This window comes from Xenopus tropicalis, chromosome 5, assembly GCF_000004195.4.
Source record: "Xenopus tropicalis strain Nigerian chromosome 5, UCB_Xtro_10.0, whole genome shotgun sequence".
NCBI classification, from domain to species: Eukaryota; Metazoa; Chordata; class Amphibia; order Anura; family Pipidae; genus Xenopus; species Xenopus tropicalis.
The window spans coordinates 41,661,135-41,676,791 of record NC_030681.2 but is presented as its reverse complement, the minus strand read 5'-3'; the positions used below and the strand labels follow the sequence as shown (position 1 = coordinate 41,676,791).

Genomic DNA, 15,657 nt, shown 5'->3' with positions numbered 1-15,657 from the left:
ACGGGGAGATTTGTCGCGGGCGACTAATCTCCACGTGTGCCAGAGCCCTAATAAAGTTTTGAGAAACCCTAGTTTTACCAATATTGTCAATTCTGGGGCCAGTTATAATTCAAAAGGTATTCTATAGCCTTTATTCTGAACAGAGATTCTCCTGGCATTTTTGCTTAGGCTATAATTCAGCAATAAGTGTGCTGTAGATAATAGATCTCAAGATTGAGGTCCTAGTTTGATTTCCACGAGTAACTTCTTAAATCTCTAAACAAGTTACATAGGGGCAGATTTAACACAGGTGTACTACTGGTACATTATTTTGTGAATCAGCAGTGCAAAACATGGACAAGCAGGTAAAGCATTCAGTACTAATTACATTTACAAATAATTTGAAAACATCTTGTAACAAATGTATACTGGAAGGTTGCTTGTAAAAGTATTTGCTTTCTTATTGTAAAATTGAGGCCCACGACTATAATACGTTGGCTGGGAAGCAGTATAAGCCCAGTAAATCAGGGTAAGGGTTGAAGTGCAGTTTAAATAAAAGGAACTTTCCCTTTATCCAACACATTTGTTTTTAGTACATTTCTCAAAAGTGCAGCAACCTGAGCAGGTGGCTGTTTTAAATGTATCCAGCTTGCATAAGATTACAGTTGAAACAGCAGTGGAGTTGTTTCCTTCACCTCACTATTCTGCAGTGATGTAGGGTCTCAGTCATAAAGCATAAGAGAACTGCAACTTTTAGATAAAAAGGAAGGAAAAATGATCATAGGACAAGGCATGACCAATTCAATGGATGTGCAAATATGCTAGGAATTCACTTGCACTATAGTGTGTACACAGTAGAAAAACATAATAATAAACATGGTGCCACGGAGCTGTTTTACATTCTTCCCCAGGATAGTGCATTTTGATCTTAAAGAGCACTGGCTCGGGGAAAAAACATAGCAATTGGATTCACTGGGGAGGGCCGAACATTGGCTCCTCCAATAATTTGCCATAAAGGAACCTGGCAAAGATTACATGCAAAGATTTGGCTTTGTGGCTAACCAATATTGCCTCTATTAATATGTTACAGTACCATGTACTTATACTGATCAAAGCATCTTGTAAAATATAGCTGTATGAAAGAAATTATCTTTGCCTCTCCAGCAATGCAGTGCCAGGAAGGAATACAAAGTTAGAAGTTGGAAAACCTCATTACCTGTATTGCCAAGTAGGGAGGCATACTGTCATGTAGGTAAAAATAGGTCTTAGGAAGTATTACTTTATGTTTAAGATTCCCAACAGACAGGTTGTTTCAGTGCTAAACTCTGTAGAGAAGAGGCAACAATGAAATGAGGCAGGATAAAGTAAGGACGCTAAGGGCTAAAATGTTACTTGCATATAGCTTATCTACTGTGAAAACCCCACAGAAGCTTTGTGATCCAAAACAAATTGCATTTTTTGTCAGATTTTAGTTGCCTTTAAGTTTCTTCCTTTCACCATAATTTATAATTGAGACAAAAATAAAACTGTCAATAACAGGTTTTAACTGAGTACATGGAATAAGGTGAAAAATGAAGGAAATACAATGCAAATGTGAATTTTATTTACATATCACCTGAACAGTATAATTCAATCCTCTCCATTTCAGCCCCCAATACATTTAGTATAAATCTTTGTTAAGAAGGCTAGTGTGGATGAAGCATGGTTTCCCCCTGGTTATGTAGAAAACCTTGTAGAAGTCCTTGAACACGTGACAAAATTATTTCATTAGCGCTACTGCAGTTCTCTGGCCCATATGGAGGGTCAATTGTTAATACACCAGCCACGCACAACACTGTGTGGGATTCCCCTTGTACAGCCACAGGGATGTTGTTTTGCTCCAGCCAGTTCTTTAAACTTAGTTTCTTTTTTTCCAAATCTTCTTTACTGTAGGGGATTGTGGTTTCTCTGGGGGTAAAGAGATGAGCAAGTCTGTCTTTTGTTGCCTCATCTGCTCCCTTCACCACTTGTACTTCCTGCACTGCATGCCCCATGATCACCCGGATTAATGTTTTCTGGTCTTCCTGGAAATTAGCCAGCACAATGCTTTAAAATCAAACAAACAAAAGCTATTAGGTGCAAAATAAATGATTCTGATCATGCAGAAAGGGTCATCTTACACTGTGCCGGCACCTGGAGCCAATGCATCAGTCCAGGTGCAGGCACACAAAGCAGATTTCGGTGCGGAACTGCTTTATCCACAGGCAGAGAATCACCCCCGTGTGGCAATAGCCTTAGAGAAATATATAAGACAAATTATTCAGCAACAATGATAAGCTACCGATACTATGGGGCCCATTCATTAAAACACGAATTTTCCACAATTAAAAGCACGATTGAAAAAAAATCGGAGTAACCACGATAATTTCTGATGTGTGAAAATTATTTTCTTGGTCCTACGAAAATATCATGGTTGCGATCAGAAAGTCCCGAAATGTTCATATCCGAAGGATCGTGAACGGCACGAAAACATTTCTGGCTTCAATGCATGATTTCGGAAGCCTTCCATAGGACTCAATGGCACTCTACAGCTCCAACCTGACCAAAAGAAAGTCACGATATCAAAGCAAATTATACCGTGCAAAGTAACGCAAAATGCGAAAAAGTCAGTAATTTTAACAATATTATCGTGGTCAATATGAAAAGTTCTAAAAATTAGAAAAAATTTTCTCATCCGTTGTCAATCGTGCTTTAATGAATAGGCCCCTATGACTGAATGTTTGCTTTGATTGAATCAACATTTAGTTGACTACATGCCTTTAGGGCTGTGACACACGGGGCATATACGGCAGCGCGATTCACCAAATCGCGGCGCCGCGTATGCCATCCCACCGGTGATTTACATACTCACCGGTGGGATGGCATTGCAGGGAGACTAGTCACCCGCGACAAGGGAGATTTGTGGCGGTGCGACTAATCTCCTCGTGTTCACAGCCCTTAAACTTGCTGACTCACCATATGCAGTTATAGTGAAAAAAAAGGCTAATATAACTTTTATTTGTAAAGATAATAGTTTTCCAAAGGAGAAAATTTTGTCATTTTTGAATTAGGGCAGAGTTATTTTGGGTGGTTAACTTGCCTTCCAATGGTTTAATAGTGAAGAGTTAATAGTGAAGAGTTAACAGTGGTTAAACTTTTCTGAAACTGATTATCAGTTATAGTATATGTAAATTTAGCTTACTGGTTCAAATTAGGAACACTGATGTATATTCCAGCCTATAAAACCTTCAGATTCTGTCTTTTCAAATGTGCACTTTTATTTTCTGATCAGATCCATTCATTTGTATGTATCAGTTATTTTTGTCATAACAAAGCAAACTGTTTAGCATTTTGTGAACCCATTGTTTCACAAATCCTAAACTTTAGTTAATAAAAGAGGGCACAACCCCACCCTGTGTATACCTAGCAGAAACTGGGTCCACTGTTACAAGCCACCCCTGGTAATCATTCTTTTCGTCAGCAGAGACCTTTACTTCTTTGTTTAAGTAGTCTTGCCACTCCAGTGGGCTTTTGTTGGACCAATCAGTCATATCTCTTGGTACTTCCTGTGCTGAAATAAAGTGCCACACTAATTAAATACTTGTTTAAAATCAACAGTAGAAAACATATTAATCACAGACTATACTGCCAATACTGTAGTTATACACACTGCCGGAAGAATTCCACACGTCTGTTATGCATGGTTCCACAAACTTTTATATTTACCTAGAAAAAGATGCAATATTTTCTCAGGAGAACATAAGTTTTTAATATATGCTGAAACTTTGGTGTTATTTCACTTCTGTAACAGGATATAGAATTCTAAAAGACTAAAAAAAAAATATATATATATATATATATATATATATATATATATATGTTTTTCAAAATATATAGATAAAAAGGAACACCCTACTGAAAATATAAGGATATTTGGTAATGGAACAAGTCACACGACTTGCACTAATAGGTGTACTTTAGGAAATAAGACATTTGTATTCGGATTAATCCAAATGGGTTAATATGTATCTCTTCTCCAGACTACCCAACTAAAATGCTTTCCTAAATGTAGTGGACTTAAAAGATTTCTTGAAAATGTCAATTTTTCTTTTATCCCTCACGGGTAACTATCTGAAATATGAACACCAATGTCTGCTGTACAACTGAATGCCCAATGGCATAGGATTCCCAACAATATAATGCCCAATGGCATAGGTTTCCCCGAAATGTAATGCCAAATGGCATAGGCTTCCCCACAATGTAATGCCCAATGGTATAGGATTCCCCGAAATGTAATGCCCAATGGCATAGGATTCCCCACAATGTAATGCCCAATGGCATAGGATTCCCCGAAATGTAATGCCCAATGGCATAGGTTTCCCTAGGTATGTGCAATGGCATAGGATTCCCCACAATGTAATGCCCAATGGCATAGGTTTCCCCACAATGTAATGCCCAATGGCATAGGATTGCCCACAATGTAATGCCCAATGGCATAGGATTGCCCACAATGTAATGCCCAATGGCATAGGATTCCCCACAATGTAATGCCCAATGGCATAGGATTCCCCACAATGTAATGCCCAATGGCATAGGTTTCCCCACAATGTAATGCCCAATGGCATAGGATTGTCCACAATGTAATGCCCAATGGCATAGGATTGCCCACAATGTAATGCCCAATGGCATAGGATTGCCCACAATGTAATGCCCAATGGCATAGGATTGTCCACAATGTAATGCCCAATGGCATAGGATTGCCCACAATGTAATGCCCAATGGCATAGGTTTCCCCACAATGTAATGCCCAATGGCATAGGATTGTCCACAATGTAATGCCCAATCGCATAGGATTCCCCACAATGTAATGACCAATGGCATAGGTTTCCCCACAATGTAATGCCCAATGGCATAGGATTCCCCACAATGTAATGCCCAATGGCATAGGTTTCCCCACAATGTAATGCCCAATGGCATAGGTTTCCCCACAATGTAATGCCAAATGGCATAGGATTCCCCACAATGTAATGCCCAATGGCATAGGATTCCCCACAATGTAATGCCCAATGGCATAGGATTCCCCACAATGTAATGCCCAATGGCATAGGTTTCCCCAAAATGTAATGCCAAATGGCATAGGATTCCCCACAACGTAATGCCCAATGGCATAGGATTCCCCACAATGTAATGCCCAATGGCATAGGATTCCCCACAATGTAATGCCCAATGGCATAGGTTTCCCCAAAATGTAATGCCAAATGGCATAGGATTCCCCACAATGTAATGCCCAATGGCATAGGATTGCCCACAATGTAATGCCCAATGGCATAGGATTCCCCACAATGTAATGCCCAATGGCATAGGATTCCCTAGGTATGTGGTGTGATGGAAAGAATACTAATGTGACTGAGCTCATATTACCCACGCAAACAAGCAAGACCATATCCATGCCCCAAACTTATGTCCCAGGCCCCTTCACGTTTAGGTTGTAAGCTCTGTTTACAGGGCTATCCTTGTCTCTTGTATCACTACTTACATGTAGTTGTATTTTTAATGTAATAATAACAGGTTTGGAGAACCAAAATGTTATTTGAAATTCAGTTGCTGAGCTGAACGGTCGTTTATAGGGCGAACACAACCCACACAATGCTGGCAAATGATGTGACTGGGCACAGACGCACTAAATCCCACAGACTAGCCGCACAGACACATAACAGCCCGCCTTTCCCACCTCACACCGCGCGAACCTCCTCGTCCGCATGTAGAAAGCAGCGATGGCTCTTTTGCCGACGTCACTTCCTGTTCGCGTTACCCATAATGCGTTACGTTGTAGTTTGTTCTATTTTATTGCCTTAATTAAAAGGTTTAAAGAAAAAAAATATTTGTTTGTGTAGTGTGCAGAAATACTGCATCAAGACAAGCTTTAACTTTAATCGTGTGTGTCAAATACAATGCATAAGCTTAATGTAAGATAAAGGAAACCATTTCCCATGCGCTTTAGCTTTACTGTAAATGAATGTTTCCTGCGTTTTGGAGCTGGGCTAGCTGTAAGCCTGTGCACTTACAGCCAATGGTGATATATCCTCATAGAATTAACCATGTATCATGCCCCCAACCCTCTTCCAAATAACCACGGCAATAAAAAAGGCAAATCCCTGTATAAAAATAATACTTTACTAAGAGAAAATCTATTATGTAGTTCACAAAAATAATATCACATTAAATGCAATTATTCTGAATAATGGCACGACGATCAACCTAGTAGAAAAATAACAATAAACAGCTTGTCGTGTCCTGATTGGATAATCACGTTGTTTCACTGATATCCAGAACATAGTCATCGCCATAGAAACGAAATTTCCCGCTCCTCCCCACTACAGAGGCGGGGAATCTTGTGATGTCACTCGCTTCTGACCAATCCACGGCCGTGACGTATCGCCTGCAGCATACCTCTTTATAAAAGGAGGAGAGCCAAACAGGCTTTGTCCAGTTAAGGTCGGGTGTGTTGTGGAGAATTAATTGGTGTTGGAAGCATCATGTCGCGTTACGGACGCTACGCTGGTGGTAAGTAATTGATTATTTTTAAGCAGCGCTCGAAGGGTGCTCGGCACGTTGTTTATCTATGGAACAGCTTGCTTTAGTTTTATGAGACCATTTCCTGGTAGTGCGGTGCGGTGTGACACGGGCGCCATTTTGTAGCGTGCTTTCGTCTTGTGTGTGTGGTATAATATGCTCGGCAGCATAGTAACTGGTCTGTGGTACCCGAAACTATTCTACTTGGCCCATTACGGTTCCCATGTATTTAATAGTTGAGTCAAACCGTAGCAAAGACTTATCCTCCGCCCCAGTTAGTACGATACCCAGCTCTAACAGTGTTGTAGGCTTCCCTGGGCGACTCGCCTATGTCGTAACACAACACGCTACTTTCCTACCGGACTGGGGTGTCCTAATATTGCCTAACAATTCGCTTAGACACGGTGTATTGCTTAATTAAATTTCTATATATTAATCCTTGTAGCGACTGTCTGCGGCGCGTAGCTGCTGTACTTTCGGCGGCCCGCCTTTTAGCAGCAGCAATTCTATAGGCTTTGTAGCTTGGGCCGCGCACCCTGTGTCCCCTCCCCCCTCAGTGGGGGTGTAGCCGGCACTTCCTGTTTGCAGAGGACTAATGGCCTGCCGAGCAAGGGCCGCTCAATTGGGTGAAGCCATGCTGGGGTTTTATGTAACATGGCTACTGTGTCTTTAGTTCAACATTTCACTTTTGTTTCAATACTAAATCCAGTGTAAACTCCATCCAAATCTGACCCTGTTCCAGTGTATAATAGATTATGGTTCTTATCTCACTGATGGGACTAAGGTCAGCAATTAAAATAGATAAGAAAGTTTAATTATGCTAAAAGCCTAAGGTGCCTGTTTTTAACTTTATTTTACATTGTGCCACACTAGCTCCATGTAGGTTGTGTTCAGATAATCTTTATAGGAGAGTATGCATCTGTTGTGACTTATTTTGCTGTTACTTTAAACGTTTGTTTCCTCCTTCCTTTAGAGGCTAAAGTGTATGTTGGTAATCTTGGCACTGGTGCTGGAAAGGGAGAGCTGGAACGAGCCTTCAGTTATTATGGACCTTTGCGTACCGTTTGGATTGCAAGAAACCCTCCTGGATTTGCGTTTGTTGAGTTTGAAGATACAAGAGATGCTGAAGATGCTGTTCGTGGCTTAGATGGAAAGTATGTATTAGTGTTGAATGTATAGCTGTATAATGGTTCATGTAGACTGCACACTTTGCCCACCTTGTCACTTTTATTAAGCACATGTATTCTACTACAGCCATGAGATTAGCGGAAGTTCTGGTGGATACTCATTATGGAACATAAAACATTTAAAGGATAAGTAGGCCTTAAAGGAAAAAGTCAGTCACTTGGGGGTGCCAAAATGTTAGGCACCCCTAAGTGACTTTAACCACCTACCTTTTACCCTGGGCTGGTGCTGTTCCCTCCTCACAGGGGCACCTGTGAGGAGGGAACAGCACCAGCCCGGGGTAGCTGCTGGCACTTGCTGCTTCCTGATTCGCTGCGCGTGCATGCGCAGTAGAGTGAAAAGCCGAACTTATTAAAGTCAGCTTTTAACTCTACTGCGTATGCGCCCACCGCTGGCATTCCAGCAACGGAAGCTGGAAGAAGGAAGCGATCCGCTCCAGGTACCCCGGGCTGGTGCTGTTTCTCCTAACAGGGGCACCAGCCCGGGGTATGAGGTTAACATTTTGGCACCCCCAAGTGATTTTGCCTTTCATTTCCCTTTAAAGGCCCTAAAGTCTATACAGCCCCCAGGGTGCCTTTTTCCCTGCATGTAGATTTTGTTAAACTTCAGCTCTCGGCTACTTCCTAGTCTAATGTGAAGCTCTGTCCCCTTTGCTGGGCTCTCCTGGAGATGCTTAGAATTAAGTAGATACTTTTCACCCAACTTTGCCATACTTTCATTACGTATTTTGTAATGGTTTTTTCGTTATTTGTGTGTATATAACTGCTGTTACAAGCAGTGTCTGCCTGTCCTTTCTATTCTCTGCCCTGTTGGGTCTGGCATTTGAAACAATGTAGCAAACACCAGCAGATCTTACAGACCTGTTTTGCTGCAGGAGCCTGGCACTTGCTTTCTATAGCAACTACATTTAAAGTACTAATCCCTTTTAAAATTTATAGCTTTTATTGTCTGAGTCTAAAGTTTCCTGGAACAACCAGGGATTGATGCAGCTTTAGATTCTATAGCTATCTACCAGAAATGAAAAATTGCAATTTTGTACATCTAGACATGAGCCCTGACAAAGTGCAGAAAAATGTGAAAGTGAATTTTAATTCCTACATATTGGTCACTTTTTTTTCTATTTTGGTGTTACTGACCTTTTTGTTAACACTAACATTAAAATGTTCATTTTTAGGGTTATTTGTGGGTCCAGAGTTAGAGTGGAGCTTTCAACCGGCATGCCACGGCGATCTCGTTATGATAGACCTCCAGCACGTCGCCCATTTGATCCAAGTGATCGTTGCTATGAATGTGGAGAGAAGGGACATTATGCCTATGATTGTCAAAGATATAGCAGACGCAGAAGGAGCAGGTATTCACTAATTTGAGGATAGATCTGATTTTTATTTTGCCTTCAGGGTATGAGAAATTGAGATCTCTAAGCAGCAGTCCTTAGTATTAAGTCATTAGGATTTGTTTTGGTACCTTATGACTGACACCTCTACTGACCTGGCTTAACTGTAAGATGCATTCCATTGCATGTGGCTTTCATGGAAGTATCAGGATTTATATGGAAAACCTTATTTTGTGCCTTAAGTAGTGCTTTCCTTCCGTTTCTCTTGAAAGTAGAATGCAATTCTTTGGTTGCCAGGGATGTGGCTTGACCCTAGTTTGTCACTACTATATTACATCCTAGTTTATCTGCTATACTAAATGATGCTGTCATAAGCAACCATTTGTTAAATATAACTTGTGTTTTTCTGTTTAAAATCTATCACAGGCTTTATGGGTTTACTCAATGTATAGTACCAGCTGTGCTAGACATGCCGTCATAAAAACTCCTTCCAGTAGCATTAATTTAAAGTATCAACGACTTGGGAAAGGATGCAGATGCTGGACCTTATCTGACCCAATCCTGAAACGCAATCTTAATTGTTACAAGCAGAAACTCCCAAAATTGCATTAGAACCTATAAAAATCTGGCCATGTGATGGTGGCCTATTCTAGCGCTAAGAGTGTAATTGACAGCCTGCTTATAAATGTAAACACAGCCCTTTTGAAAAATGTAAGTAAAGCACTGCTTATAAAGTCTGTTCCAGTACGATTATAGGCTTAAACCTATGAGCCCCCAACAAAATACTCAGTGCAGCTTGTATTGCTTGACGTGCTTGTGTATCGTCAAGGGAATGAACAGTGGTGGGACTGCTGCTTTTTGTTCCGGTGCTTAATGGCTTGTGTAATTTCACATGTTAAAAAATATATTAATAATCCACCTGGTCAAAACCTTACAGGTTTCTTCGTTTGAGTCAGTCGCCTTGATTCAGAATGTCACGAGCCTTAAGATTTCATGCTGAGGCGCCTTGCAAATCCGACATTATGATTCTGCTAGACCTTGAGGTGATCAGCATAAGAGGCCAGATCCCCTCAAGCCTTCTACATCTAGATCTACCTTAAGATTCTTTAGAGGCCAGAAAATCTATGATCAACTGTGATCGCCGTATCAGTAAAATTGGCTTACAGTTGGGGCTCCCCTCCGCTTTAGAAAGAACTGCAGATTGACCACATTCCCACCTAGAAAAACCTTCATGCGTCAATCAAGCCTCACCTGGCTCATATGGCTGTCAGTTTGATCGTCGTTAGATTGAAGAACAGCTACAGTAGATGCAGCGATCGGCTGGTAGATCCTTCTAGACCGTCTAGAGCTTCTAGACCTTGGGCCAAAGAGGGTCGACCTGCAGACTTGCAAGGTTTATTTTAACTACAAATTATAGTGATATTTTTACTTTGGTTAAATATTAATGTAAAATGGAACTCCTTTAACCAGTTTCTCCTAGGTAGATCTCTCCAAGGCAAATAGGTTTCCTGATTATTCAGACACTGCTTAAAGGTCTGGTTAAAGCAGGCTACACTACAAAATCTGCACTTCTTAGATTCTAAGTAATTCCATGTTTTCATTCTCCAGGACAAGGTCTCGGTCTCACTCAAGATCTAGGGGAAGAAGATATACCCGTTCACGTAGCAGAAGCCGTGGAAGAAGGTAGGCATTTGTGGTTTGTTTTTTTTATATACCAATATACCTGCAAGTTGAATCATTAAAATGGCAATGTCTCTAAAACTTCATCAACTTTAGGTCTAGGTCTGCTTCTCCTCGCCGTTCAAGATCTGCATCACCACGCAGATCCAGGAATGCCACCCCACGTAGTTCTCGGTCTGGCTCTGTTAAAAGATCCAGGTAAGTGAAGAATTTAATACATATTCAATTTTGATTAACAAGGAAAATAAAACCTGATCCAACTTAATCTTTTTTTTTTGTTTTAAATGTAGGTCTCTATCCAGGTCTCGCTCAAGATCCAGATCGGTGTCACGTCCAAGAAGCAGGTAAGATGTGCCTCTTGGTCAAAACAGGGAGTTTGCTAGAATTTACTAGTCCTAAGATTTTACTACCATACTTTCCTGTAGTCTTAAATAAGATTTAAAGCCCCAAACACTTAAGTACAGATTTGTTAGGCTGCCCTGGTGACTAATTGCTAGCATACCCTGGGCTGAGCGGTCTTATTTTAGACAAGGGATCCCCAACCTTTTATACCAGTGAGCCACATTCAAATGGAAAATGTTGGAGCAACACAAGCATGAAAAAATGTTCCTGGGGGTGCAAATAAGAGCTACAATTGGTTACTTAATAGCCCCTATGTGGACTGGCAGCCTACAGGAGGCTCTGTTTGGCATTATACTTGGTTTTTATGCAACCAAAACTTGCCTCCTTACCAGAAATTTAAAAATGAGCACCTGTTTTGAGGCCACTTAGAGCAACATCCAATGGGTTGGGGAGCAACATGTTGCTCACAAGCCACTGGTTGGGGATCACCGTTTTAGACCATAGGCTTATGTAAAGGTTCCAAGGTGATCTGATCTTATGTGAAGCTTGCTTTAACGGTCTATGGGAAGCATCTCTTTTTATTAGGTGATAAAAATTATTTTGTTACTTTGGAACTAAATTAACATAAGAGCAAGATGTAACAGTGCAACCATTGTTAAAATGAATCCACTACCTTTTGGGACATGTCTTTACCTTGTGTATTTTACCCCCTTTAGATCAAAGTCCAGATCTGCATCCCCAAAAAGAAGGTAAGACTTTATGCATACTTGTGGTGACTTGTCTAAGGTTGCCTCTCCATTATATAAAGGCTTCATGCTGGTCACATTACTACAAGGTGGAAGCCCTTTGCTGCAAGTCAACTGGTTTCACAAAGTGCTCCTTTGCTTTACCAATTTAAAGCAGTTTTATTGTGAGGTTGGGCAATGTTAATCTCTGGTTTTGCTCTAGCTAAAGTAGCTAAAGGCATTTTGTACCAGGAAAATCTTTGTACAAATGGAGAATAACACTTTAAAACTAAGGGTGAAGTATAACTTATTGTAAATGCTCGGTTGGCTCAGTACTTTAAATCATAATGTAGAATTCACTTTAATAGTGGTTCTTACAGTAATCATGTACCTTATTCTGATTGTCCTCTGCTGTTTTGGCCCAGGTACCCCCTCCTTGCAATTTACTTGGCATCAGTGCTCATCTGTAACCGCATCTGTTGCATTGAGTAAAAGCCAATCGTAGCGGGGTTACACTTCTACCTTTTGCCAGCACAGGGCCTGAATAAAAGGATGAGCAGCACAAAGTAACACTGTAGTCTCAGGGCAAGTTCTTGAATATTTTTGGGAGTTGGTCACTGATAACTAAATTGTATGTTTAAGTTGTGAACTGAAGTTTTGAAAAGCAGACTAGTTAAAAAAAAAAAACAAAGCTACGCATTGTCTAATAAACGTAAACTAAGATTAGACAACTGAGGGGGTCTCAAACCAAACAATGAATTTTGTGCTTAGTCTAAAAAATAGATTTTAAAGCAGTTGACAGCTGCTTTAAAAACTTAAATTGTACAAGTAATACTTTCAGATTCCTAACCTATTTCTCTTTACTTTCAGTCGCTCACCATCCAGAAGTCCGCGAAGAAGCATAAGCCCAGAAAGAAATGGCTAGAATACTTCACAAGAATTGACAGCAATATGCTGCAGCCAAGTTTTTCACCTTCAAAATTTTTTGGTTTGAACTTCTAGGCTAGCATACAATGTATGTTGTATCTTGTCTATAAAACAAATTTTTGTATTTCAGAATTGTCGAACATTAAATAGCTTGTCTTGACTAGTGAGTCTTCACTATCTTAAAGCAGACCTTGCTGTTTGAAATTGTGAGGTGATGGGTACATGATGGGGTACCCCTTGTATATAGGAAACTCTATGCAGCTTTGACAACCATTTAACTGTTGGAGTTTGTTTTTTTTTTTTTGTTTTTAATTTGGTTACCTGATAAAGGCTTACTGGTCACATTGGAGGGTTTATTTATGTTTTTATGGACTGTGGGTATAAAGTGGGGGGAAATTACTGCTCAGTGTGGCATTTGCAGCTTGAATTAGCATCCTGTGTTAAGAGCTCTCCATTCATTGCAAATGTTTATAGCACTTTGGCATTCAGTAAGTGAAATAAATTGTATGTCTTCTATATAAATGTGTGGTGAGTTACTTGACTATAGAAATATGGCTTGTATTGCTCAAAAGTGAATGGCTAGTCTAAGGTATTCATAAAACCTTTTAACTTGTGCATCACAACTCTTAACTCTGCCATTTAGAATATATTCTACAGCATGTGCACTATAGTTTAGAGCAGTGCTGTCCAACTGGCAGCCTGCAACCCCCCTGTGTGGCCCCCACCTGTCAGGCTCCTTTGATGGCTTACCATTTAAATCTTACTCAAAAGTATCAGAACTGAGATTAACTGGCCCCCTGCATGGTTTTCACCTCAGATTCAGGCTGTAATCCCTGTACTTTTCACACCTTTTAATCTCTGCAGTGTTCACACCTCAGGCTGTAATCACCCACATTGTTCACACCTCAGACATTGTATGTACTGCCTGAACTATGCTGCCTATGTGTATGGTGCACACAGGCAGCATAGGTTAGGCAGTATGGCACATAGGAAGCATGGGGCAGGGAGGGTATGGCACACACAGGCAGGGCAGGCAGAGTATGGCACACAGGCAGCAAAGGACAGTAGGTGTATAGCACACAGGCAGAGTATGGAATACACAGGCAGCATAGGGCAGGCAGAGTGCTGCCTGTGTGTCATACTCTGCCTGCCCTATGCTGCCTGTGGGAGGTGAACCTGGCAGGGGTTTGTTCTGGTAAATTGATAGCATTTGGAAATAGGGACCATATAATGACTAAGGTGTGTGTTATATGCTGGGGGTTGCTGTGCTATCCACAGGGGAGGTGGAGGAGGCATATGGATTTAAGGCATATGTCTTGATATTTGAAAGGGATTATATTATATCCTATAAATGATGGTTGATCTCCCCACAGTGGGGACCAAGTATTTGGGTTTTTACTGCAGTACCACAAATGTGATAAAATGGGTGTGGTTTAAAAGGAGAGTGGTCCAAACTGGCTTCCATTAGCAGCCTCCCATGTATGCTAGAGAAATTCCAGCCCTTGGTACCACAGAAGTTGGACAGCACTGGTTTAGAGGTATGTATACTGTTGGCTTTGATTTGTCTAAATATTGGTGAGGGGGGCATAGGCAAAAGACCTATTGGTGCATGGGTGATGGGTCAATAAGTGCCTACAGTTGACCTAAATATCACTTTTGAGGCATCTTTTAACATTACTTGGAATAGACTATTCTATAACACAAAGTTAAACTGAAGGTGAACCAACCTTTTATTACAGATCTGTCTGTTTTGATGCTGCTCACACCAAATTGGATTGTCTAACAATATCAATTCAGAGGCAAATAAAGTGCTAACAGGGTCTGAAGGGGCCCAGGTGCCATTTTAAGTCTCATCAAGTAGAGCCAGTGCATGCCTTAATTCTTGATGTGAGATTAAAAGATTAAGAACTATATTGTTTTTGACAAGTGAAAGTAATAGAGAGAATCCTGATCTAATCCCCCCCAAGTTGCAGTTATAAAAAAACTACCTTTGGGTATATCAGAATACCAGATGTTTGAGACCAGCAAACCAACTAACACTGCTTAGAATTTACATTTTCTCCAGCTGGGTATAAACAGCTCAGTGCTGGTGCCCCTGTCCTTTCTATGCACTTCCTACATTCTGTAAACCATAGTGTTGCTGACTCAGTGAGCCAAGGCCATAGTATTGGCAGTGTAAGGGTTCTTATACACCGACACAAGGAAACACGTGTCTTGCAGCAAGGGACTGCATGAGTAAATGCAGTGCTGACCCACTCATGTTTAAGACTGAACTGCTGGATTACTATTGCATGAAGTGCCAGGAAGTATAACCGTAGTAACTTTAGTTAGGGTTAGGCAGAAGTTTCTCTACTTTGGGTCTAACTTGCAGAGTTTAAATACTATACAATAGTCTCTCTCATGGCTCAACCCTTAGAGCTCCTTATAGGATTAAATATAATACACACATAACACACAGCAGCTGATAAATAGTGGTTATAACTGCAAATCTGTCTATAGGTAATACAGTAATGCAGTATTTTGAATCACATGCCTGCAAATGCCTGAACAATCAGTTGTATGTTATACCTTCTCTGTCCTGCTATTGTACATAAGGGAAAATTACACGTTGACTCAGCAACAATGTAAAATGCAACTGTTTATAATGGAACATCTAAAAGGGAGATCCACAACAAACGTGTAAGTTTGCTCAGGTCTAGTAACCCAAACCGACCAATTAAGATGTTTTCTTTCAAACAAGTGGCCATTAAATACTACCTTTGTTGATCTAGTAGTCCATAGCAGGTAACATGTATTGGTCTGTTGGAAAGCCATTGGTTATGAGCATATACTGCACCTGTTGTGTTACCATTTTCATTACATCATATTTTCTCAGAAAAGGAAAAACATCTGCAG

General features: G+C 40.6%; 2 protein-coding genes across 4 annotated transcripts; one reads left to right on the top strand and one right to left on the bottom strand.

Moving 5' to 3' along the window:
* Nucleotides 1-1,560: 1,560 nt before the first annotated feature.
* gemin6 (gem nuclear organelle associated protein 6) lies at nt 1,561-5,818 on the bottom strand. Of its 3 annotated transcripts, none has more exons than XM_012962962.3 (3): nt 5,729-5,818; nt 3,421-3,563; nt 1,561-2,064 (listed from the first exon to the last, which is right to left on the bottom strand). In XM_012962962.3, the coding sequence occupies exons 1-3, from the start codon at nt 5,756-5,758 to the stop codon at nt 1,665-1,667; spliced, it is 573 nt and encodes a 190-aa protein (XP_012818416.1). In that variant the 5' UTR covers nt 5,759-5,818; the 3' UTR covers nt 1,561-1,664.
* Nucleotides 5,819-6,492: 674 nt separating this feature from the next.
* srsf7 (serine/arginine-rich splicing factor 7) lies at nt 6,493-13,278 on the top strand. The gene is given in 8 exon segments (NM_001007486.1): nt 6,493-6,561; nt 7,544-7,724; nt 8,930-9,106; nt 10,697-10,771; nt 10,865-10,966; nt 11,059-11,112; nt 11,827-11,859; nt 12,706-13,278. Coding segments are annotated over 8 exon segments (705 nt in total). The 5' UTR covers nt 6,493-6,533; the 3' UTR covers nt 12,761-13,278.
* The last annotated feature ends 2,379 nt before the right edge of the window (nt 13,279-15,657 follow it).